This window comes from Myripristis murdjan, chromosome 15 (assembly GCF_902150065.1).
Source record: "Myripristis murdjan chromosome 15, fMyrMur1.1, whole genome shotgun sequence".
In the NCBI taxonomy this organism is placed as follows: domain Eukaryota; kingdom Metazoa; phylum Chordata; class Actinopteri; order Holocentriformes; family Holocentridae; genus Myripristis; species Myripristis murdjan.
In genome coordinates, this window is record NC_043994.1 from 25,604,399 (window position 1) to 25,629,264 (window position 24,866).

Below are 24,866 nucleotides of genomic sequence, written 5' to 3' on the forward strand. Positions count from 1 at the left end.
CTCTCTTCCTCTCTCTCTGCTGTCTCCGTCTCGCTTTTTTTCTGGGTGGTCAGGAGATAATAGAAACAGCCTGTTCAATTCTGTCGGCGGGCTGCAGTCGCCGTGAGCGCTCCCACCTGCTCGTTAATGGTTTAGGGAAATAAAGCAGTCGTAAAAGTGTGCTCGCCATCGCCATTACGCTAAAGTGTCCGCAGTAAAAACGCACACGGCTCCCATCAACCCCCATCGGTGCTCTAGGTCACAGCTGGGGGATTGCTGAGGGATGCTGCGGGTCTTCCTCAGATCCAAAGGAGGTGAAGGATTCTCCGTCAGGGACCTGTCGCTGAATAGGTTAGAGTCTTTGCCTCCTGTCCCACAGCTTCTTTTGTAATGTCCTTTCCCCAGTGTCAAATGCAAACTCTGAGATTTGCAGCGGACACATTAAGGATGGAGGAGTCACTTCTCTTACTCTTTCCTTGGTACAGGTCACTGGAGTGCCGAGGGAGTAGCCCCTTAGGGTATCCCCAGGCAACAATTTTTTGCTCGGCTCAAACATTAATTTCTGAGTTTCTATGCTTTCCACCAGGCTGCTGTTCTGGCATCTCTGTCTGTCTAGTAGTATTGATTAGAACAAGTACAAGTTCTGTTCAGTCTCATGGTGCACAGATGGAAACAAAGAGGAAGGATGCAGCGGAGGTAAGGAAGAGGACAAACACTGTTAAAGGGAAATTCCAACCTAAAAAATGAATGAATGAACACTATGTAAAACCTTGGATGAGCGATTTACATTTTTGTTTGCTCGCTTTTCCGGTGTCGTTTTGTTTGTTTGATGCTGTATTTTTTGTTATTCCATGGAAACAGAAATGTTAGCTGTCAGGTTTCAATCTCAACCTTAAAAAATAAACGAGTAAGGGATTCTGTGGAGACTCACTCCGTTGTTAGAAAAACATTCAGAGAGAAATCCAGCATAGAAGAGGGAGAACACACTTGTTTCTCCCGAGATCCGCTGAGGCTGTAGCTGCTTTCTGCAGGCCTTAAGTTTCACAATTTTATGAACATAAAAAAATAATTACACCCCAATGGCATGTTCAGACCGAACGCAAAGTGAATTTTTGCAGCATGGACGTATATGGCCGCAAATTTTTCGCTTGAGTTCAAAAACTTCAATTCAGTATGTGAATGACACAAATGACCGCATGGTGTCCTCGTACATCTGTCAGTACAAACTGGACATTGAACATGGGACATTTTTTCTCATTTTCCGGCGCATATTGTGTTATTTTTGAGAAATAAATGCTTGACAGTTAAAATATTTTTTTCTTAAACCATTGCATTGCTCTTTTGCCTCCCTTTGCTTTTCATGCCCAAAGTGTTAACCCTTTATAGGGCACTCGTTGAAATACTTTGGAATTCAAAAAAACAACCCTGGACTGTTATTAGAGAACATGACAGGACTTTATTACTTCTATAAAATTTTTCTAAAATTTTCATTTTGTAATAGAAAAGTAAAGCCATTGAGATTGGTCAAATGCCACAATCATGTGACCTGGGATGTAGAGCGATCTTTGCTGATTGGCTGGGTGAAGACCAAATGATTATTGAACTAACTGAGACAGGGGATGGGCCTGATATGTAAAATTTCTGAAATTACCAAAAATAGTCACTTGCCCTATAAAGTTGGAGTGGGCGACACAAGCTGACCCACCGTGGACCCACAGCCCATGACTTTTGATGGGAAGATGTTCCTCTTAGATGCATAGATGAACCACAGGGCATAGGGCAACCAAAGGGAGTGGCTACAATCACACAGCCATGATCCAGTTTTGGACTTCACATATATATATGCAACATGTTAACGTGGAGAAGCTCACTTTTAAAAGCAATTGCCTTGTGAAATGGTGATGTCCCAGTCATACAACATTATCGATGTGGAGATTGATGTGTGATTTTGTTATAGATAGAGGATAGAGGAAAAGTGAGAGACGTGGCCTCACAGGGACGCTGCATGAGAGCAGCCTACCAGAGCTGAGGAAGATAACTCGACAAACATGTCTTCATCATCTCCCTCACAAAGACTGTCAGAAACTGGACATCTTCACTCTAGTGTGTGTGTGTGTTGTGCATGTTTGTTATCGTTTCTGTATAGCTGTGTGTAGGTATGTGCTGAGACAGAGGGGTTGTCTGTGTTTGACAGCCGGCTTTGACAGCCAGTAATTGGTTTCCTTTTCCATGCCTCTCCTTTCTCAAAGCTCCAGCAGAAAAAGCAATTTTAGGAGCCCATCAATTCAAATTCCAGTTCACTCAAGATAGAAAAGCTTGTGGAGTGCTGACCCCCTACCCCCTCCTTACTGTCCCTGAGATAGCAAGGCTGATAATCTGTTGCTGCTACCCCCTCTTCGCACACAAACACACACCCACACACACGCTCAAACTGCTCCCTCTCGCTGTCACCCATGAGCAGAAGCTCTCATTTCCACCTTCCTCTGGAGAGCAATTAAATGTGATGATTGGAGTTTATACTGTAAACTACTGGGGAGCGTATTTATTTACCCCAAGACTGAATAAACTTTTGGAGACACCTTGCACTTTTGCCCATAGATTTTTCACATTACCTTGCACATGCAGAACCACACACACACATGTGGGCCTGCGCAATATCGACTAAATCAATCAAATCATCAGAATCATAATCATTGTGATATCTTTGACCAAATAGCTTGATATCAATATTGTGAGATTTTTGATGAACAATAATTAGTTATGTTTATATGATGAGCAAGCAGGTACAGCAGAGGCAAATGATAGATCAACAGGAAGAGTCTAATAAGCTAAACTGCATCGCTTTACTGTCCTTAAAATCAGGGAAAGGCAATACTTATGCCATATCATGATATTATGATTTTGATATAGTCTTATATCACAATAACATTATAATATCAATATATCGCACAACACCGAACATGTTCATATGCACACAAACCAACATGCAATATACACCCAAGCATACACAGACATCCTCTCACACTTCCATTAAAATGTATGAAAACACATACACCAGCACACTATTAGACAGGTGCACCCACATGCATACACCCATACAGTCACCCCTCAGAGCTGTGTGTGCCTGCTGGCTTGCCTCTGTGATGGGAAGAAACACATCATTTAACCAAACTGGTCAACTGAGAACTAATTTCTCTTTTGTAGTTACTGACTGAGCACCCCAGGGCTTGCAGAGTGTATATTGGCAATCAGCGCTGTGCCGACTCTTTGTGCAGCCACTCCTTAACAGCTTAGTTTGGATTTGATCGGGACGCTGACTTTGATACTCTGGTGCCGTGCTCTTTAGTGTCGGGGAGACTTTCCCCAGTCAGAGTCCACTGTTCATCCAAGACATTTAAACTCTGTCCCATGTCCCATGTAAAATCCCTTAGAAAAGCGCTTTCCACTGTATTTTAATTAGGGGTGTGAATCTTGGGCTTAAAAGAGATTCAAGGCTCTATTTTCATGGCAGACGTTAAAACCAAGCCAAGTGGCTGACCGATTTTTGCAGTTTTTGACACCGGTGTTACTTTGGCAATAAGCACGATCTTGATGCGATCTGGGAAGAGGAGCTTGGCACAGGACACTAGAAGGAGAAATACACTATTAACAAGTGGAATCTTTGGTTAGATTTCACCAAACGCCAATCAAATCAGCTTATCTCACCCCTTTAAAAACAATGCACTCCCCACTACATGACGCACGAGCATTTTGTAATGTAAAAGATTGCACCAGTTTGTCCAGTAGTCCTCTGTTCGCTTCTCTTCCATGCAGAATAGGTTTATACAGCACCCAAAAATGAATATACACTGCACAAATTGTGACCAGTATGTCAATTTTTTATTTCTGGAGATGGTTTCAACCGGGTCGTCATTCTTTCTTTGCTTAATGACACTGATGTCATATGTTTGATGACAATCGATCACCCAGTAACAGCATGGTTGCAGCAAACTTTGTAGAATGATAAACACTGATTCCATCATTTTGCTGGTTGCCTATAATTTATTTCCCTGTCACGATTTCCTTTAATGAAAGGCTTGCATTCATTTCGTCATTAGTGTATTAAAGTGCACACATGGTGCCACAATTATCAATTGTGAGAACAGCAATAGTCTTTTTACATGATTTACATGTTTATATGAAGGCTGAATAAACTGACAACCCATAATAATGCTGACTGAAGTAACCTATTATTTCAGTTTCCAGAGAAAAAATGTGGAAATTGGAATTTACTTAAACACACACACACAAAGGCACGCTTGTTTCATTCCTTGCCACTATCAAGTTTCAGCAATTACAGCCGCACTTCTGGACCACATGTTCATCGCCGCCATGGACCTTTATGTACTGGAAATAAGACCCCCAGGGTTCAGACACTACTTTTGCGAGACTTTGTTAGAATGAAGAGGAGGCATATAGCTGCCCCTGATATTTTGAATGAGGATGTGGCGTGACCAATGATGATGTTTTCCACAGTTTAAACTTCGAGTTATAGCCACAAGTAAAGGCTGTTATGCATCCTGTAGGCAGCTGTGGAGGACAAATGTTGGTAGAAATCCAGCCAAGTAGCCCTACAGACATTTAAGGTTACCCTTTATCAATTTAAAAGCATAAATTTGGTATGCAAGTGCTCATTTCTCTTGCTTGGAGAATTTATATCAGTGTGAAACAAGCAAGCATATCATTCAAGAAGGGGTTCATGTGATTGTTGAGGACGTCTGTGCCACTGTGCCTCCATCAACTAACGCTGGGGAAAATAGCACAGCGCATATCACTGTCACTCAGACCTGCTTTTGGCTGGCGAAGGCAAAGGTGATAATTAATGCCAAAGCGGCACCAAAATTGCACAGCGCCACTGATCTGCATAAGAAACACACCCAGCTTCGCCAATCCACCCATCTAGGCACTGGCAAGTTCAGTTTAAGTCAAGTCAATTTTATTTGTATAGCCCAATAGTACAAATTACAAAACTGTCTCAAGGGGCTTTACAGCAATACATCCTCAGTCTTTAGACCATGAAAATCCCAAACCAGTGGAAACAGCCAAAGCCAGTTTAATTGTTACATGGGGCTGAACTAATGAACCCGATAGCTAGACACAGAGAGGCGAGGTGGCAGGAATATGGCAAAAGATTAATATTTATTGCAGGGTTGAAGGGATGGGCTGTTGTGAGCAGAGCAGAGGGGGGTGGCTGGATGCGTGGAGAGGCCGGGGGGAGCTTAGCTGATCAGAACAGAGTCCAGAGTGTGGGAAGCTGAGCCGAGCAGGTCCAGAGCAGAATCCAGGGAGTAACCGAGCCGGGCAGGGTTTCAGGGCTGAGGAGCAGGACTGAGGGGACGAAGGGCTGCAGGGGCCGGAGCATGCAGAGCAGATGGGACTGCAAGGAGAGGAGGAACAGGATCAGGCTGGGATAATCAGGAAACGCAGACTGACTGAGCAGGAACTACAGTCGTGACAAGGTGGACGTGGCCGGGCTGAGTATTTGTGGAGTAGGTCTCTTGATTATTGGATTGGAAGCAGCTGGTGGGGCTCTGCTCTGACTCCAGTGCACATACAATCACACTCACAGGGAGAGAGAGGGAGAGAGCCACCAGGGGAATGGTAACAGGTTAGGGAGACTCAGAACAAGAAATGAAGCCAGTGTCAGGGGAGGCAGCAGGAGCAGATGTAACATCTGCATCTTGCCAGCATTAAGCCTGGTTAGCGCCTAACTCCAGGTTAACCGTGGCTCGAAAATAGAGCCCTCAATTTGATATCAATACAGCTGAATTTGTAATCAGTGAAACAAAGCATAGGATGAATTGTTACACCCCTCATTTTAATGTAAAAATGTACAATATAAATCATATTAGACTGATTAGTTCATTGCTGTTGACAATGTGCCATTACATCAACTCAGGGCCACTGTTGTGACTAAAGCACAAATGATCAAACAGGACTTTGCACCAGCTTAGTGGAGTTAGTGATTAGCTATGCACATTAGCTACGCAGAGTGCTTGGCTTTATTTCTGTGTCATTTCGTTCCTCATTAAAAATCTGAATTCATTGTCTCCCTACTCCACCACCCCTAATTCCCCCAACAATAAAGTAAAATCTACCATGATGAAGCGGGGCAAAGTGCATAATACACTGGCGTCAAAAGATCCCAGCTCGCAGTCTGACGCTGCAGCAAATCCCTGCACAAACCAATCTCCCCAATCCATCTGCTGCGGGTCTTCTGCGTATAAAGTTGAAAGTCTTTGGCAAGCAGTTGGCAAAGTGACTGGGCCGCGCTGTCATGGTGATTGTTTGGTGTGGAGAGAGCGAGTGAGTTGGTGAATGATGGGAAGGGAGAGGGGTGGCGGAGGGGGGTGGGCTATCGTCTCTTTTCCTTTCTTTCTTTCTCTCTCTCTCTCTCTCTCTCTCTCCCTCTCTCTCTCTGTCTTTGTCGTCATGGCGAGAGGGGGCTCGAGCCACGGAGGCAGAGGCGGTATTAGCTCTCTGGCTGAGCCCAGCTCCTGTCACCACCTCGATAGCTGTCACGCTAACACCCCCACTGCTATCATTGGAGCACTTATGGGCCTGTCACTCACCTGGGAGAGAGGGAGCGGAGGAGGGGAGGGAGGGAGGCATCAAGGGGAAAGAGTGTGCCGGGGGGAGATATGTAGAGGAGAGCGGAGAGGGAGGCGGAGCCGGGGATGGAGGGAGGAGAGCGAAGGTAAAGACACAAGGGAAGGGGGGGAAAGATAAAGGAGGGGGAAGGTGCGAGGGGCGGGAGGGGTGAGGGTGAATGTGGAGAGCGACAGCAGGAGAAGCAGTTGAGTGGCATTAAGTGATGGGGTCACGGAGACACGACAGATGAAAGCTCACAGGTTAATATGAGAACCTGACTGGAGTCCCAAACACCTCACATGCATTTAGCGTCCCGGTCCCTGCGCGTTCACAGGGGGGGCTGTGTTTCAATACGCGCCGTGTGCCGTGACAACAAAGCGAGGGCCATTTGGACATTAAAGAGGAACATTGATTCACCATCCAGGATGTTGTTGTGGAAGCGCCTGGTGAAATTACAGGCTTGAACTAAACAGCATGGTGTGATTTTTTTTTCCTTTTTTGTCGAAGAAGAGGGAGAAAACACATTGATAGCTGCAGCCGTTGTTCCATCTGTGAGAGACATCACTGATGGGAGGCACTCACACACTCTCTCACACGCACACACACAAAGACACAGAATTACACTCTGACACATATTGGCACTTTCACATGCGCATATGCCTTCACACACATATGCACTTACAAATGCAACAACTCACATCCCCTGATGCACATATGCACAAACACAGACACACACACACACACACACACACACACAAAGGCACATTGGTAAAAATCCAAGTGTAAGACAAGCCGAATGGTTCAAAACGTGTAAATCTTTACGAATTTCTCACATAGCAAGTGTGTTTGACAAAAGCCAATCCAAATGACTTGAACATGACTGCTCAATCACAGTCTTTCCCATAGTTTACATATGTTCTCATACGCATTTCATATGTTCTCCTATGCGTGCAATAAGAGCTGTACTGCCCTCATGTCATATATTAAAGCTCTAATAAGTGATTTAATGACCACTAGAGGGAGCTGAGAGCACCAGCTCCCTTTGTAAACGCAAAAATCCACTCCTACCCTTGCCAGATTGCTTGAAGAAACTTAAAGTAAAGAAAATAATGCGGGTCTTTTTCAGTGAAAATAAGGAATACATTTAACTCTCGCAAGGCTCCTGTTGGATTTCCTGGATTACTCCTTCTCTGCACTTCAGTTTGAAAATGTGGTGAAGTTGAGGGCAGCCGAGGAGCTGAGACAGACATTTAGAAACCTCAAACCAGGAAATGACAACACGCTGGCTATGAATTCTGTGGTGGAAAAAGACCTACAGTGTTGACTCTCACATTGCACATCGGCTCAGTTTACAGCAAAAACAGTGTACAAATTTAGAATAGTGGTTAGACTGGAGCCAGACTACACTGTGATGTATTGCATTATGTGGTTTTAATGCAGCACACTCCACAGCCACACTACACACCCTTATCATACACATATAATAATAAGAGCCATCATCCTATGATAAAAAAAATGATAATTATATCTTATCATATGCTTATAATCTTATATGCTTTATGTTAGCCTACTGAAATAAAAACAACTATCATTAAATCCTAAAGTTATTTATAATAAATGAACTAGATCTGTACATACACCTAGTTAGGCTAATTAACTTAATTTGTAATAATATTCATCAAGCTACTGTGATTTGTGAATACTAAAAAATGAATTATGCATGTTCCTTATGCAGATACGATATGTTTCTTATTTTATCAGTATGGCTCTTATTATACATGCATGGCAACATATGGTGAATGATAAGAGATATACTGGAAAGAATATGATTGGGTGGTCCGATATTGACCTCACCTTGATAGGTCATTTTTAAATATTATTGTTACTTGTTGTTCTTTGAGAAACTGGTATTGAACCATTTGGCTTGGTTGCACATGCAAACGACATGTGCAACCGTGTCCCTGCACACACACACACACACACACACACGCACGCACACACACACACACACACACATATATATATAAAAACACACATACACACAGAGTTGGTGAGGTCGGTATCGGGGCATCAGTGAATCACAGTGACCAGCAGCGTGGTTGAGAGAGCAGGGTGGAGACACGTACAAGTTCGGCCCTCCAACCGACTGCAGAGCCACTCAGCTGAAACTCTATTACAACAGCCTCTCCAGCCACGATCCATCAGCACCGAAATAACACCCGGTGTGTATGCTTGAGTGCGTGTGTGCACGCGCGCGCGAGTGTGTCTGTGTACAAAGACAGATCGCGTTAATGTGGCATTTCATGAAGTACAAGATTCCTGAAAGTGTTGCTTTTTATAGGGTGATTTTTCGAAACACCTTTCATCTGTAAGGCATATGACAGCAGCCATTACTGCATTTAGGGCAGTGGTGCGGCGTGTGGGTGAGGAAAATGTAGCAGTTTAATCCAATCAACACCTCCACAGAGAGAAGCATGGCCCGCGTGTCTTCTCACACAGTCATGTGGTCATAGACAACTGTCGGAGTGGGATAATGGAAACTGAGGATCCAGATGCTGTTTGGATGGGTCCCGTCATTCATAACACTGTGCTTACTTTATGACAATATCCCTCACACTTGGGGATGTGTGGGGTTTTTTGTAATTTGAAATGTCCTGTATATTTACAATAACCATGAATAATGTCCTTGTAATTGTTGTCTTTTTTTCTTATAATTTGCCAGTAATATTATACTTGTTTTGGAAATTTTTCATCATTTTCTTTGTCGTTTTTTTTTTTTTTTTACTAACTTTTTGCTTATTTTTGGAGTCACTTCTTGCTAATTTGTTTGCCATCTTTTTCCTCATGTTTTTGAAAGAAATCAAGTCAGTTTGCTCAGCTTTCAAAAGGTTAAATGCTGGTGAAAGGCATCAGAAGGAAGAATTAAGTGATCAGGAAAACACCCCCTATCATTAAAACAATAACCTGTGTCATTCTCATATAAATAAATGTCAATATTGTTACTTTCGACCACCGACTGATAAGCACAGTAGCTACTCAACCTATATGAAGGTGTAGGAAGCTTTTACATTTGTTGTTCGGAGAACCGCATGTCAGGTGGGTCTTTCTGTGAAAAATTGCCTCCCTACTCCACCATTTTACATTGTAGACAACTATAACACGTTAGTTTGGAATAAACAGTTAGCAATGAGCACCGAGAGCCACCATGGCTGAACAGACAAAGAAAATGGAAACTCAAACTTCAGCAAAAGACAATCCAAAGGCTTGCACTACTGGACACACTGATTGAGGTGATCTCTGAGAAATGTAGAGCAGAAACACCACAGCGGTGATCGTGTAGCTCCAAAGGGGAAAAAAAGGTTTCCAAAACACACAGATCAGTTTAACAAGTGCGGATGAAACAACAACCCAGTGGAGAATATAATGATACCTTACCATAAAAGACCCCATGAACAAAAATCAGGATAGAAAACTGAACTGGTGGACCATCAAATAGAAAACCAACAGCAAACTTAACAAGGAGGAAAACAGGGTTTGAAATAAGAAAAATGTTTTTTTTTTCTCTCTCTCCTTTTCTGTCTTTGTATTTTTTGTCCAGGCTACAGACGGAGATGTAGGGACATTTGGAATAGTGCGTTACTACTTCAGTGATGAGCCAGATCAGTAAGTCACAACTACACACACACACAAACACACACACTCACACAATCACTCGTAGAGCCGTCACACACAGCCACATTAATGTTTAATTTTTTGGTCACTTCTGGGTACTTACAGCATTGTTTCTGCCACCCGTCCAAGCCAGCGACAGCTGAGCTGGAGCAGAGTCTGGCTTTTTTCTGTAGGCTGCTACCCTCAGGCCTCACATACAGACATTCATGCAGTCACATTATGCATTCTTTCAGTGTCTCCAGTGTATCAAAAGAGCAGGACTGGAGCTGTAACATCCACCCAGTGCAGCTTCCTTGTATTTATTGTCTCGTTTCTTTATGTTACACAAACTAATTGTATTCTCTTTCTGTATTTTTGACAGTGCTTTTTTGTATTTTATCATCTGAGGTATCTCAATGTCTGATCATGAGATCTAATATAGTAATACCAGCACGTACAGGGGAATTTGCTCCATAAAGGATAGAGACAATGATCCTCCAAAATTTTAAGAATGTAGGAGCCTTAAGTCCAGGAGATATAGCAGACGTACATTTTAGACTACAGCTTTTTATTCTAAATTAATCCTGTCCTGTCCTTCATGTTTTATAAATCACCCAATTTTACTCCCACTGCTCCTTTCTCCCTCTTGCAGGTTTTCTCTGGATGTTGAGACGGGCTGGGTCCGTCTGCGGGCCAACCTGGACTACGAGCTGATGCGCCGCTTCACGTTGACGGTGCTGGCGAGGGACGGCGGCGGGGAGGAGACAGCGGGGAGGCTCCGGATCAACGTGCTGGACATCAACGACAACTCGCCGCTCTTCCAGAAGGAGGCATATGTGGGCTCCTTGAGAGAGAATGAGCAGGCTGCGCAGCAGGTGGCCCGTCTGAGGGTGAGGCATATTTAAAACAAAAAAGACAACTGGTTAAGGGAGCGAACACACCTACACGCTGTCAAATGCATCATTTTAAAGCAGACCACGCATGCAGCCCTGAGGAGAGACTATATTTGAATGCAGTAAAATGGATAGGCTCAGTCCTCAGGTCATACTGCCTATAGCTGCTGTGCAAGAACTATATTGCTGAAAAAATATCTGTACTCATGCCTGATTAAAATGTACATGGCTTTGTTAACACATGTACTCTTTTGTCTTTAAGCGGTGTGTTACTGCTGTTTTTATACAGTCAGTAAGCCTGCTAACCTGTAATTGCTTAATCATCAGTAAATGTAAAAGTACATTGTCTGATTAGGGTGTGCCAAAGAGATCAGAACCAATTACGAATGCAAAATGGTGCAGCTTTTGTTCTACAGTTTAGAGAAGTATGTGCGCAAAAGTAGTTGGAAGGCTGAGCAGCCCAAAAATGCATGATGTTGTCCTCTGCATTCACACAGTGTTTGCACATAAACAACACAGTGCCTGCATGTTCTCAATGTGCGAAGGTGTTGATAGCACTTTAAAAATCAAAGCATTAACAACATGTTGTTTGCATGTTAAGAAAGCACAGACAATGTGTTGTCTGTATGCAAATTATGAGCAAACACCACATGATTGCAGACATCAGTTTCATGTATTTTTGGGTTGCTCAGCCTCCCATAGAGGTAGACATATCACACCACCTTGTGAACATACACTAAGTCCATATGTACAGTGGTGGAAAAAAGTTTTCAGACACCCTTAAAATTTTACACAATCTCAAATATTATCATGAAATATTTGTGGAAAAATCTTTTTTGTGTTTCAAAAGGTGTGGCTGCATTAGACAGATACAAACAAATGCAAATTATTTTTTTTTTTTGTTTATTATTTACAAGAAAAACTAACAAAACTAAATTCTTGACAGTTGAATCTTTATTTTCAGGCGTGTTTCCTGCGTTAGGTTCCTTGTTTTAGCCATTTTTGTGTCTGAAGAACTTTCAAATGTGCTGGCTTTATACAGACACCAAGCTTGGCAACAAAAATGGTGTCTTTTAATAAGAAGAACGACCGTCATCACTGGTACCAAGATGACCCAACACTCAAAATTTCTTATGTATTTTTATGGAACCAATCAATTTTAAGTTTTTAATGGCTTTTTTAGGATTTGTTTAGTATTTTGGCTGTGACTGTACTAAAAGAAATTGCACTTGAAGACCTAAGAGTGATTTGTTAATACAATATTTCACAAATGCATGGGATGTCTGAAAACCTTTTTCCACCACTGTATATGTACACGCATGTATAAAACCTATACCTACATATGCAGGGACATACAAAGAATTTAATCCTGACTGTGTAAGACACCAGCAGTCCTCAGACACACAGAGCTTTTATTTTGCTGTCTTTGTCTCACTTTGTCTCACTTTTCTCCCCTTTTTGTTGCTATAACAGCGCTCTTATGCACAATCCAATTCTTTTTGATAGCCTGAAGGTGCTTCTATTGCTCGTATTTGTGTGTGCACTGTATCCAAGAAGAACAGCGCGGCCTGGTGTGTTGGCCATCAGTCACTGCCTCACACCAGGCAGGGGTAAAGGGGGAATAATGGTAACTAATGGCTCAGCGTTTCTTTTGATTGCGCCCTGGAGAGAAAGTCTGTTACGTCCCGGTGGTGGCGGGCACAGTGGTGGCTCACCCTGGCATGCAGCACGCTGGCTCTCCCCCTGTTGTGTGTTTGCATTGTGGGAGCTTGGCTGATGGCTGGGCTCAACGCTTCACTCGCTGTGTTTGATTATACCGAGCTAACCTTAAATGCTGTCGTTATTAATACGCCGCCGGAGAGGAATGAGGAAGCCAGTTGCACAATTCTACGTGTCAGCGATTTGCCTCGAAACCCACTTTCAATACTACACACACACACACACACACACACACACAGAAGTCTGGAAAACAGGGAAAGAGGGAGGAAAGAGGGGAAATACAGAAATAAATAGAAGGAGAGGATTTGTTGAGAGACAAAGTAAAGAGAGGCTTTTCAGCTATTTGCTTCTTTCTTTTTCCAAACAATGCCTGGGAGGTGTGTGTATTGCTGTTATGCCTCCCACCACTAAAAACAACAATTATTCCCCTCACAAGCCACCTTTTTATAATTTTCCCTACATGTTCGCTGACTTCCTTTGCTACTAATCTATTTGATTTGCCCCCCCAACTCCGCTCACCTTGTTTGGTGGTAAATGACTGTCTAACATGAAATTACTTATTGAAATTTGATACAGAGAGACAGCTGGGAGGAGAGCGGCGAGGCTTAGCAAGTTGTGGGGGAAGAAAGGTATTGCTTACTCAACAGTTTGGAGCTAAATCAAAGAGCAGAGATGTGCGTGTTATGGAGAGATACAAGTGAGTGTTTTTGACAACCTGTCCAGCATCTAATGATGCCAGTGAGGCCCAGCAGACTCTCCTCACAGCCGGAGGAATCATGTTTTGGTTGCTGCCAGCTCTACTATAACGAGGGGGTGTCATCATTGTTGTTGTTGTTGTGGATTAGCCCTGCAAAGTGTAGTTTTGTCTGTCCTCTGTGTGCTTGGCTTGTCTCGGCTCGGCTGGTGTTCATCCAATATTGACGCCTTCACCACTAATAACCAGAATCATCTTTAATCTGCCCAATAACACGCCGTCACTGACTGACAGCTTCCTGGCCGTGCACATATAGACACACATACACACTGGTATATCCATGCCGTGCAAACATACACATAAAAACACATAGCGCTGTCGACTGGAGCATCTGTCCCGCCGCGATATCTGCACACTTGCCTCAGTCGCTCAAAACTTCTTCTCTCTGCGGACTTTCTTTGACTGTCACTGAGACATATGTTAAAGGCAGTGTTTTTTTAATAGTGTCCCCACCCTCCCTGCTGTCTGTCCAAACCCCCAACCACCCTCCTCATCCTCCTCGCCCTCCTCACCCTCTCTCAGGCCACAGATGAGGACTCTCCACCCAATAACTTCCTAACCTACACCATCACCTCAGTGTCGGCCTTCCCCGAGTACTTCAGCATCATCATGGTGGAGGGCTACGCAGGTATGCTCGCCCTAAAGACGTGCACACATGTATCCATCTACACACACACATACACACCCACTGGTATGTGATACTGGGCGCTGAAACCAGCGTAAAGTGGATTATTGGTATTGGAGATACAAAAAAGTCCTGAGTAACATGTCAACAATAAAAACGAGCTGGTTTGATGGTCTCAGTTTTGGCACACAAAAGCCTTTATTTCTTAAAATGGTGGTGAAAAAAAGAAGCATTTTATACCAATTATTTTCCCCTTTGACTTCAAGCTAATGGTCCAAGCCTACACCATCCAATGAAAGTAATAGATCAGTAATCAATATTAGCTGACCCTTAAAGTTTTGTCCTCATATCAGCACCGGGTTTTAAAAAGTGGCATCCCTAACATACACACATATATGAGAAATTATTCACCAACAGAGCAGGACTGGTGGGTTAACCCTTTATTTTACTCATCTTTTTATTTGTAGAGTAGAGTTTATCCACCTTTGTGGGCAGATATGAATCGTGGTGATGTAAATTCACACCAATCACTGATATAAGTTACATAATTCTGCCATTGTTTATGCGGGGAGTGCATAAAGCAATGTTGTTGTTGTTTTTTTAAAGAAATTGATTTATGAAAATACTGTATCACTGAATATAAGTGTATATCAGTTTATATAAGGACTTATATAAAGTCTTATTTTAAGTGTAATGAGATATTTTGACTAGTAATAAGACATTTTTGACTTGAAATAAGACAAATAATCTTGGTAAGAGTTTGTGTTTTTGCAGTGTACAGGTCACAAATATGCACACACAACTCTCTCTCTCTCTCTCTCTCTCTCTCTCTCTCTCTCCCTCTCTCTTGCTCCACCAGTGATCACTGTGAACAACCCTCTGGACTACGAGCAGATTCCTGATGGGATGATCTACTTGACGGTAATGGCCAAAGATGGGGGGAACCCGGCCCTCAACAACACCGTCCCTGTCACTGTGGAGGTGATTGTAAGTATATCACCACCACCTGGGTGGCTTTTGATATCATCACTATCACATAGAAGTGTTTCTCAGTTGTGTGTCACTGAGGGCCAAGTGTCCCAGGTTTTCCAAGTTCCCATTACAACTATTGGCTCTCGGTGGCTCGTGGTTATCAAATAATGCCATGTAGAGATTTGATAAAGTCATTAAATGCAGGGTCAAAAACGGACTTTTTGGCTCATCTGCCAGTGGAGAGTAAACTGGGAAAAAAAAAATTCCAGCCAAATATATCAGTACTAGTCATAAAACTGCATCATGCATTATTCACATACTGTGCTTTTGAACGTCATATTTTAGCCAGGATCCCGGCGCTGCTGCGTCGTTCAGACGACACCTTTCGCAAGAGCGCCAACCTCTGTGACTTTTCTCTTCATGTTTTCGTTTTGGTGGCTTCACACCAGAAATGTGTTGTCACATCTCTAACGACAAGTGCCAAATAGTAGTAAGCTGCGTTGATTTGATTGGCTGACGTCGCGGTAGGTGCGGTGGATGATGAGGGTCACATTAGTCTCAGCTGGAACACATAAAAAACAGAGTGATGTAAACGCGCCAAATCTGAAATTTTCCCGCATTTGGCAGGGCTTTAATTGTAGACTCTGATTAAATGTGTAAAATTAATTGCTGAATAAATTTGAATGTGCCATTGATGGATAGAATGCAGTCATGGTAATAAATTATGAGCAGTAATGTTAACAAGTAACCAAAGCTCATAACATTTTGTTTACTATTATCTCCCTTGGTGAACATCCATTGTACCACAAACTTTTTGTTCATAAAAGAACAAACAGAGCAGAATGGATAAGCCAGTTGGAATAGCATTTGATATGCAAGGCCAATGAGCATATCCAAAGACATCCTACATGTCTTGCAGAGAAAAAGAGAGTGCAAGAGAATGGGGAAATGCGTGCTGAGATGCAAAAACCAGCTGGGAGATACGAATATAAATCTGTAGTCTCTCTCTCTCTGCCTTTCTGTGTCTGTCTCTCGCTCCCTCTCTCCTCTGTCCTCCACAGTGTCGTGACTCACACCACAGGGGTTTATCAGCGTCTGGCAGCATCACACACACACAATACTCTGCACCAGTGTGCCACACAGCCCAGATAGATAGTGGTGCCAGTGACTGTTGTTAAAGTGTTAACATTTCTCAGCAGCTCGCACGGCGGGAAGCCTCTCCACAAATAGCCACACAGCTGGATGTGTTGGTGTGCAATAGAGTCTAATTCAATAAGGGGAGGTTGTGGAAAAATGTGAATGTGCGGGGAAAGTCGGCGTGACAGCAGATCCTCTTCCGTGTTGTAGTCATTCATTGCTGTCACATTACGGGTCTTAGCCACGCTTTGTTTCGGTTTAGAACCTAATAACATTTGTAATGCTTTATTCACCTGTCACTGCAAATGTGACTTTTTCTGTAATATCTAGCCCATTTTGTGCCTCATCTCTATTTTATGAGCATTGTCTCTTGACTGTTGTTTTTTTTGGCGAGGCCATTTCCAACAAGTCATTCATCTGGCCTTCATATAACCAATCTTACGGACGTCACAGCTGCACTGCCATTAATAAACAAATAATTTATTAGAGTTATTCATTTTCACAGACTTGCACTTGTCCCAGTCTTATAGGATGACAGTACCGACCATTTGAGCTTCTCTCTGCCTACTCCACTGTTTTGAAAAATGCCAGAAAATGGGCAGGCAGCACTGCAGTGTTTAAGGCGGGAGTGGGAGGGAGGGAGGGGGGAGTCTAGAGCGGGACGGCGACACACCCAGTGACCCAGAGCAGAGAAGATGGAGATCACACAGAGTCCCAAAAGCACTTTTTGCCACAGAGGGATCGTTCGAGGTGGAGTGCTTTTCTCCTCGCACCTCATACTGAGCAGGGTGGAGGTGGCAGGGGTCCAGAGGCGTACCAGTTTTTGAGCCTCCAGCTTCAACTCCAGCCCCGGTGAACGCAGAGGATGGAGCTCTTGGAAGCCGGAGCCGGGGAGGAGGGATAAACCGAACGGGAGCTCGATTACACGCTGGATTCTAATGAGCTGAAAGCGTTTGCCTTTATTTCACTCCACCGGCACAATCTTGGACTGCTTGTAAACACACATGAAAATGAAGTGCATAATGAATGCCACTTGCCTCTCATTACTTTAGGACCTCGCTGGTTTTCCGTTTTACCTGGTGCTTAATTATATTCACCTCGCGTAATCAGGCGCTGATATTTTCAAATATTGTTACATAAAGCTGCACTCCGATGTGACATTATGAGTCATTCAATGCCTTTCACCCCCTGGGGTTTGAAATCAATAAACCAGATTTAGTGGCTGAAAACTCTCAAGCATTATATATATATACAGAGAATGATTATGTCAAATGTTACAGCAGGCGAAACACAGCTCAAAAAATGGTTTCATGTTTCTCCTTTATGTGTGGGGGCAAGGTGCCTGTGCCAGAATGCAGTGTTTTTTTGTTGTTGTTTTGTGTCGTTATTGTTCTTTAGGGCTGAGCGATATACTGTATTAATATCATAATGATGTCTTTATAGGAGACTAGCCATTTGGGAGTGTAAGTGTTGTCTTTTGCTGGTTTTAGGGGCTGCATTACAGTGAAGGAAAGCAATTTTCTGAACTTATTAGACTGATTATTTAACAAAAATCTCTTGTGTGCAAATATCTTATCAAAGCAGCAATCAGTAATAAGCTGTAATCATCCCTGCAATATTGTTACAATATTGATATCAAGGTATGTGGTCAAAGATTTTGTGATATTTGATTTTGCGCATATTGCCCGGCCCTACCGCAGTTGTTATTTTGTTTGTGTGTTTGTTTGTTTGTTTTACCGTATGTTTCATTGTCTTGTTTCTTAGCACATTGATTTGAGCCGTTGTCAATGTTAACCCCTCCGACAGGATGAAAATGACAACCCGCCCAAGTTCAGCAAGCCGTCCTACATCGTCAAAATCCCAGAAAACCTTATTGCAGGTGAGCTACTTTGTAAACCTGGGGTTAATGAGATGTCAGTACAATGCATTTTCTAGCCCGCACCGCCGATACAACACAAACATAACACTCCAAACAACACATAAAATTTTCCTCAGTGACTAAAGTGCACCACCTTCCCCAGTGCATCTTACAGCCTACAGTAGCCTCTGTCTTGAATTGCCTTGCTATTACCATATTCAATTATAACTCTGCCTTCTTGGTGGTGGTTTTTTTATTTGCTTCCACTGGCCTCTACTTTATTTTTTTGTTTTGGTTTTGCATAGTATTTTTAAATGCTTAGTGAGAGTGCAGTAAATTGACTATTCAAGGCAAAATCGCCAGCTGCTATATTCATTCTCATGCATGCATTCAGAGGACTCTTTTATCCCAGACAATAGATTAGTTTCCAGTCGCTGGGGGGGAAATGAGATATTTGACCGCCCCCCTCTCTGTCTGAGCTCTAGCAGACACCGGCCAGTTTTTGTGTCTCCAGACTGATTTGAGGGAGCACATTGCTGAGCAGCTCGGGCCGGGGCTGGGATTTAGGGGACTATGGCTAAAGTGCTTGGGCCCGGGGCTCGGGGCCCAGGGCTTGGGCTGCGAGGTGGAGCTGAAGGCTAGCCCTGGGGCTCTGGCTAGGCTCTCATCCCCCTGCCTGCCTGTGTATTGATCAGGCTTCTGCCAAGTATGGACTGTGCCAAACAAGCTGATAATCCACTAATCCATAAACCCACTCACTGCCATGCCGTCAGTTGAGCCGGGGATGGGGGCGGTGGAAATTAGCTCTATCTGAATGCCATTACACTCTGTCTCAGTTTCTCTCTCTCTCTCTTTTTCCTCTTTACTATACCGTCCATACTTTCCCCATAACTCTCTGTCCCTCTTTCTCTCTGCTGTTTTTTTTCCCCCTCATTTCTTCTTTCCCTCACTCTTTGATTTTTAACTTTCTTTTCGTCTCACTCCCACCTCCTCACTCCTCTCCCTCCCTCTCACTTTCTCCCCCACAGGGGCAACAGTGCTGCTTGTGAATGCCACTGATTTGGACGCCTCGCGGGAGTTTGGCCAGGCCTCACTCATCTACTCCCTGCAGGGCTCCTCTCAGTTCCGACTCAACTCCCGCTCAGGTGTGTGTGTGTGTGTGTGTGGTAGTGTGGCAAGTAAGGCAGTGGTGATTCTGTTATTTTTTATTTTTTATTTTGTATTTCACGTCACATTTCGTTTTTTTTTTTTAAGACTATATCACCGTATGTCCCAATTTGGCCTGAAGATTGCTGTTATATCTCTCCTGCAGCTATTTATGTAAATCTGTCTCGGCATTACTTTTTCCTGCTTTCCTTCTTCGTCTTTTTAAAATGCTTATACGCGCATTTTGGCTATGTTACAGTCCTGACCACAGTCTATGGAAGTCCGACCACTTCCATAGCTGCTTTTGAAAATCTGATAGAAACATCCAGATCTGTTTCTTTATGCATCCTGGCATGATTTGATAGAACTGAAGGATTCAAGGATTCAAGGAACTTTTACATGTTAGTGGTACGAAATTAGGACTCAGGTCCCGGTATAAGCCTAAATAAATAAATAAAGCAAGGTAAAAAAAAAAAAAAAAAAAGAAGAAGAAGTGTATATATATATATATATATATATATATATATATATATATATATATAAATAATAAGATATATAAGTATAAACAGTATATATGAATATAAACAATATGTATAAGTATAAACAGTATGTATCACTATAAACAGTGTATGTATAATAAATATTTAAAAAAATATATAAACAGTATATATATAATATAAACAGTGTATATGAATAGCAAATGGACCAAGTGACAGAACCCGACGCCCGGTACTGGGATTCAGTAACTGAAATGACAGTTGTTGCTGTCGCCTGGGTGCATTTGTCAACATAGTATTGATTATTGATGGAGTATGTGTTTCAGGGGAGATCACCACCACCGCCCTACTGGACCGAGAGCTGAAGTCGGAGTACATCCTGATCGTCAGAGCTGTGGACGGAGGTGTGGGCCCCCTGCAGAAGACTGGCATCGCCACGGTAACCTCTCCGCCACCATCACCCATCTGATCTCGCCTTGAGCACACTGAGCTAACTCTCATTTCCTCACTTAATCCGTGTGTTCACAGTGTAACAGTTTCTGCTAAAACAATTTTTCATGAATGAGGCGCCTCATTTTATGGTACATAAACTATGAATAAAACACCAACACATTCACAATCTGGTTGTTTCGCATAATATCTGGTAATAATGAAATTTTAGCAGGTAAACGATGGTGACCACAGGTCTTTTGTATAATTATTGTCATAAACTAGTCTTATGAAAGATTTTTTTTATTATTATTACAATATCACATTCTTCCCTCTTTAGGTGAACATTACCATCCTGGATATTAATGACAACGCCCCCATGTGGAGAGATGAGCCGTACCATACCAATGTGGTTGAGATGAGCCCCATAGACACTGATGTTATCTCTGTGAGTTTCACTTTAAATGGTTAATTGCCCTGTGGCTAGATGGTGTGAAACACTGACAAAAATACCCACTGGTATTTTTTTTTTTTTTTTTTTTTCAAACCTGGGTTGCATAGCAATTGCCAACAACCCTAAGCGTTTGCTTCATCCTACTTGGAATAAGACATGTTTGTGGTTTGCTTCAACAATTCGGTGAAATGTTGGCCTCAACTTTCTTACATAAATGTGAAGTAGAAACAAACACCAGTGTCCTCTGGAGGTGTTTTTCACTGCTGAAGTTTTTTATTCATGATTTTACTCTGAGATTTGATTTTTCTTTGTGAACCTCAAACAAAGGAATGTTTTAAATAGATAGGACTTTCAGAGCAACTAGAGAGTACACCTGATTATCCTTCTGTCTGTAATGAATATGTACTGCAGGACAGCACACATCATCAGAAGTATACATGAAATCAATACATGCCAAAGCATTTACACATATAATTTTCAACAAGCAGATCAGTCGACACTTTGCCATCAGTGTGTAGGTCATCAAAAAGTAAACACTAATATTATCCCAAACTCTCTCATTGTCCTGCTGGTGTCTTTGGCAATGTGTTGTTGTTAATTAAGCCCTGATTGTCCATTAATTAAAGAGGCGTCAGTGAGTGTAATTAAGGGAGTCCGATTGCTAATTAAAATGTAGCCTGCAGTCATACGCATAGAAAATTACTCAGCTGCTAGGCTGAGGAGGAAGCGAGAACCCATCTTGCAGAACGAGAGTGTGGAATAGAGAGATGGCGAGGAAAGAGAAATCAAGCAAACAAGCGTTTGTGCTGCTACTGTGTGGTTGCATTTTCCCTCCTTTTGGTGTTTTCTTGTCGCTGTTCCTCAGCTGAGTTCATTCAAGGTGCATCCAGTGATGCAATGCATACTGTACGTGACTCTCTTTGTGCACCGTGGGCAGACGCTCGTGCCCCTCTGACCATTTTTCAATAAATCCGACCACCCAGGCTTACAGTCCTATTATTGGCCCCATGTAGCCCCAGCCCGGCTAGTGTTTCCATGGTGACAAGAGCCCACCTGCTGAGTCCTCCTGGAGGTGTCCAGTGAGCCGATGAATTTGGTTGCTGTGCCCAGAGCAAGGATCAGCCCCCTCCACAAATCCCAGAGCGCTGTTTCCCACTGCAGCCTCAGTTAGCCATTTACATTCAGCACCCACACACCTACTGCCACACACAAAGAGAGCCGCCTCTATTATCTCATTCAAAAACAATATTCTCTTTTCTGCCACTCTCCTCTCAGACCAGGGTAACCGCTCAATAGACAAGGCTAATGTGTTTGCTCACCATCGTTTAATATTCTCTCCTGCAGAAAAGGATTGATTAGCCCAACTGGCCCTGGCTAGCCATGAATACACTTCTCCACATCTTATATCTCCCACCTTTGTCTGTGCAGTTGCTAATCAATGGGCCTCTGAGATGCCTGTCTACCATGTCCCCTTAATAATTAAACACCTGCAAAACCTTTGTTCCTCTAATGACCAATTAACCAGTTTCCAGCGTTTTTCGTCAGCGCGCTGAATAATTGATCAGCTCTTTAAAAACCAGCCAGTGTTTTAGCCAGGCTCCCGGCCTCACACATTAATCACCCATCACCACTTTGCGTCTGAAAAGAGACATTATCATTTTTCTTTTCTTCTGACTGATATGTGAGGGAAGTCGGAACGGAGGAGGGGGCGGTGTGGTGAAGCTTTTGGGTGTGAGGTGGGGATGTGCTTCGTTCTATTACGTCCCACTTCTCTCTCTTCTCGGTCCCATTTCCCCTTCTCGCTACTTACTACAAAGGAAGTGAGTGGGGAGAGAAAGGGATTACGACAGAGCAAGGCACTTAGCACAAAAGGGAGGGACTTACCTTCTTTTTTATTACACCTGCATTTAACCACGCTGTCTCACTTAACAGTTCTTATTTATATGGTCCGCCTGTCAATCGGGAACTCACCTCTTGAGGGGGGGGGTGATAAAAGAGTCCAGGTTGATAAAAACATTGAGCAAGATTTCTCGTGTCATCTCCCCGTCCAGGTGCTGGCAGTCGACCCTGATGACGGGGACAACGGCACGGTGGTGTACAGTATCAGCCCAGAAAATCCCTTCTACACCATTAACAGCAGCACAGGGAAGATCCGCACCAGTGGTGCCACCCTGGACAGGGAGAGCTCCAACCCCAAGGACACACTGCTCATGAGGACCATCGTCATCTCAGCTGTCGACCGTGAGCAGCTTGTGTGTGTGTGTGTGTGTGTGCGTGTGTGTGTGTGTGTGGAGTGGAGTGTCCATGTCAGTGTCAGTTTGCATTTTTATCTGTCAAACGTGTCTAATGTCCTGCTTGATCGAGTATTTGACAAAAGCGTCATACACCCAAACCATCTGTAAGTAAGCCAAAATCGCTTTATATCATTCTTAGCAGGGCGCTTTCCATTCTGAGTGATTAGCCCGCTTCGGCAAGCCTTATTCCTCAAGTTTTATGTTGACCATGAAACTTTTTATTGTGGTTAATAAACTCTCTTGACCGTGAGATGTGATGTATGTGTGTGTGTGTGTGTGTGTCTGTGTTATATCTGAATGTGTCCCTCTGGCGCCCTCTTTAGGTGGTACACCTCCACTGCGCGCCTCAGTAAGCACCACAGTCTTCGTCAACCTGCTGGATCTCAATGATAATGACCCGGCTTTTCTTAATCTGCCTTTTGTGGCTGAAGTGCCAGAGGGGCTGCCGAGCGGATCCTCTGTCTTCAAGGTAAATGCGAGACAAGGACCGTCGTCAGGCATGTACAGCTTGTAATACAAAGATACAAATGTCTTAAAACTTCCTTTGTGTGCTTTAGGCTGCCAATATACCAAACACTAAGGCACTGGAAAGTCCCTGAATCTAAGATCATTTGTCATCTAAACTTGCAGACAGGCTAATAATGGCTACATTTCTTTGCAGTGGAGCAATGACTAATGACTGACAGGATGTTATTATAGTCTGATAAATTATTAGATGTAGGTCGCCCACTAACTTTAGGGGAAAATTGGTCTTGAATGCTTTCAGGAATTTATTTTGTTAGATATGGTTTCCAAATGTCTGGTGGTTTTTGCTTCATCTTTGCTCCCTGATTTGATGATTGAAACCACATTGATTTTTTTTTGTCGCCTTTTTCTCCTCCCTTATTCTCTGCCATTGTTCCTAATAACCTCCCACATGTTTCCTCGCTCTCTCCTTTACTCGTCTGTATCCTCTCCTCTTTCTCCATGCTTGCTTTAGGTCCAGGTGGAAGACCCAGATGAGGATAAGAACGGCCTGGTTACCATGGCCCTACAGGTGGGCATGCCTCGCCTGGACTTCTCCCTCAACACCACCACAGGGGTGCTGACCTCCACGGCGATCCTGGACCATGAGCAGATCAGACAGTACCATTTAAGGATCATCGCGTACGATGCAGGGAAGTACCCTCGCACCTCGACGTCAACCCTCACTATCACAGGTGAGACTCTGCGCCTGCTGGCTGGTGGTGATGAGATGTTCAAAATGGGACTGAATTGCCTTTGCCTCCCTCTGAAGTTAGACAGCCTAGATGTGAAACTGGCGAGCCTTGGTCTGATTTCTGATAGTTTGATGTAGAGAAATACTTCACTGAGCCACAGTGAGAATTTGCTGAGTAAGATGCTGCCACCTGGTGGTGGGATGTGGAAACCCTCAAAGGAGATCAATGGTCTGACAGCTGTGCACATGATGGAAAAGGAGTGAATGAATATTGAATAAACGTCTCTGTCTTGTCTTTTCTCACATGGATCAAATGAATGGAAAACATCATCCTGTCCTCAAACTGACAAAAACTGAATGTCATACATAGATTAACTATAAGCTTAAAGTTAGTCTTAAACTCCTCTATACAGCTCTGATTTATTCTAATCATGATAAGATACTTAACTGATTCTAACAGGGACATTGATTTTTCTTCTTGGTGTCCTCCACATGGAGGTCAAAGATCACCATCAATTAATGACGTGCACCCCTAGGAATCCGTGTCTTGCTCAAGGACACTTCAGCAGTGTGCATGCTCACCAACACCAGGGGCTTGAACCTTAACCCTCTTACTGATGGACTGTTTCT

General features: G+C 43.3%; 1 protein-coding gene across 3 annotated transcripts in view; it reads left to right on the forward strand.

Annotated features, from left to right (window-relative positions):
- The window catches only part of cdh23 (cadherin-related 23), a 187,738-nt gene that overhangs the window by 107,176 nt on the left and 55,696 nt on the right, over positions 1-24,866 (forward strand). For all 3 annotated transcript variants that reach the window (XM_030070567.1, XM_030070566.1, XM_030070565.1), the window contains 11 exons: positions 10,208-10,272; positions 10,913-11,150; positions 14,149-14,254; positions 15,111-15,238; positions 18,167-18,239; positions 19,247-19,363; positions 20,188-20,300; positions 20,631-20,738; positions 22,796-22,985; positions 23,362-23,507; positions 24,018-24,237. In XM_030070567.1, coding sequence (XP_029926427.1) covers positions 10,208-10,272; positions 10,913-11,150; positions 14,149-14,254; positions 15,111-15,238; positions 18,167-18,239; positions 19,247-19,363; positions 20,188-20,300; positions 20,631-20,738; positions 22,796-22,985; positions 23,362-23,507; positions 24,018-24,237 — 1,504 coding nt within the window. The remainder of the gene's footprint in view (positions 1-10,207; positions 10,273-10,912; positions 11,151-14,148; positions 14,255-15,110; positions 15,239-18,166; positions 18,240-19,246; positions 19,364-20,187; positions 20,301-20,630; positions 20,739-22,795; positions 22,986-23,361; positions 23,508-24,017; positions 24,238-24,866) is intronic.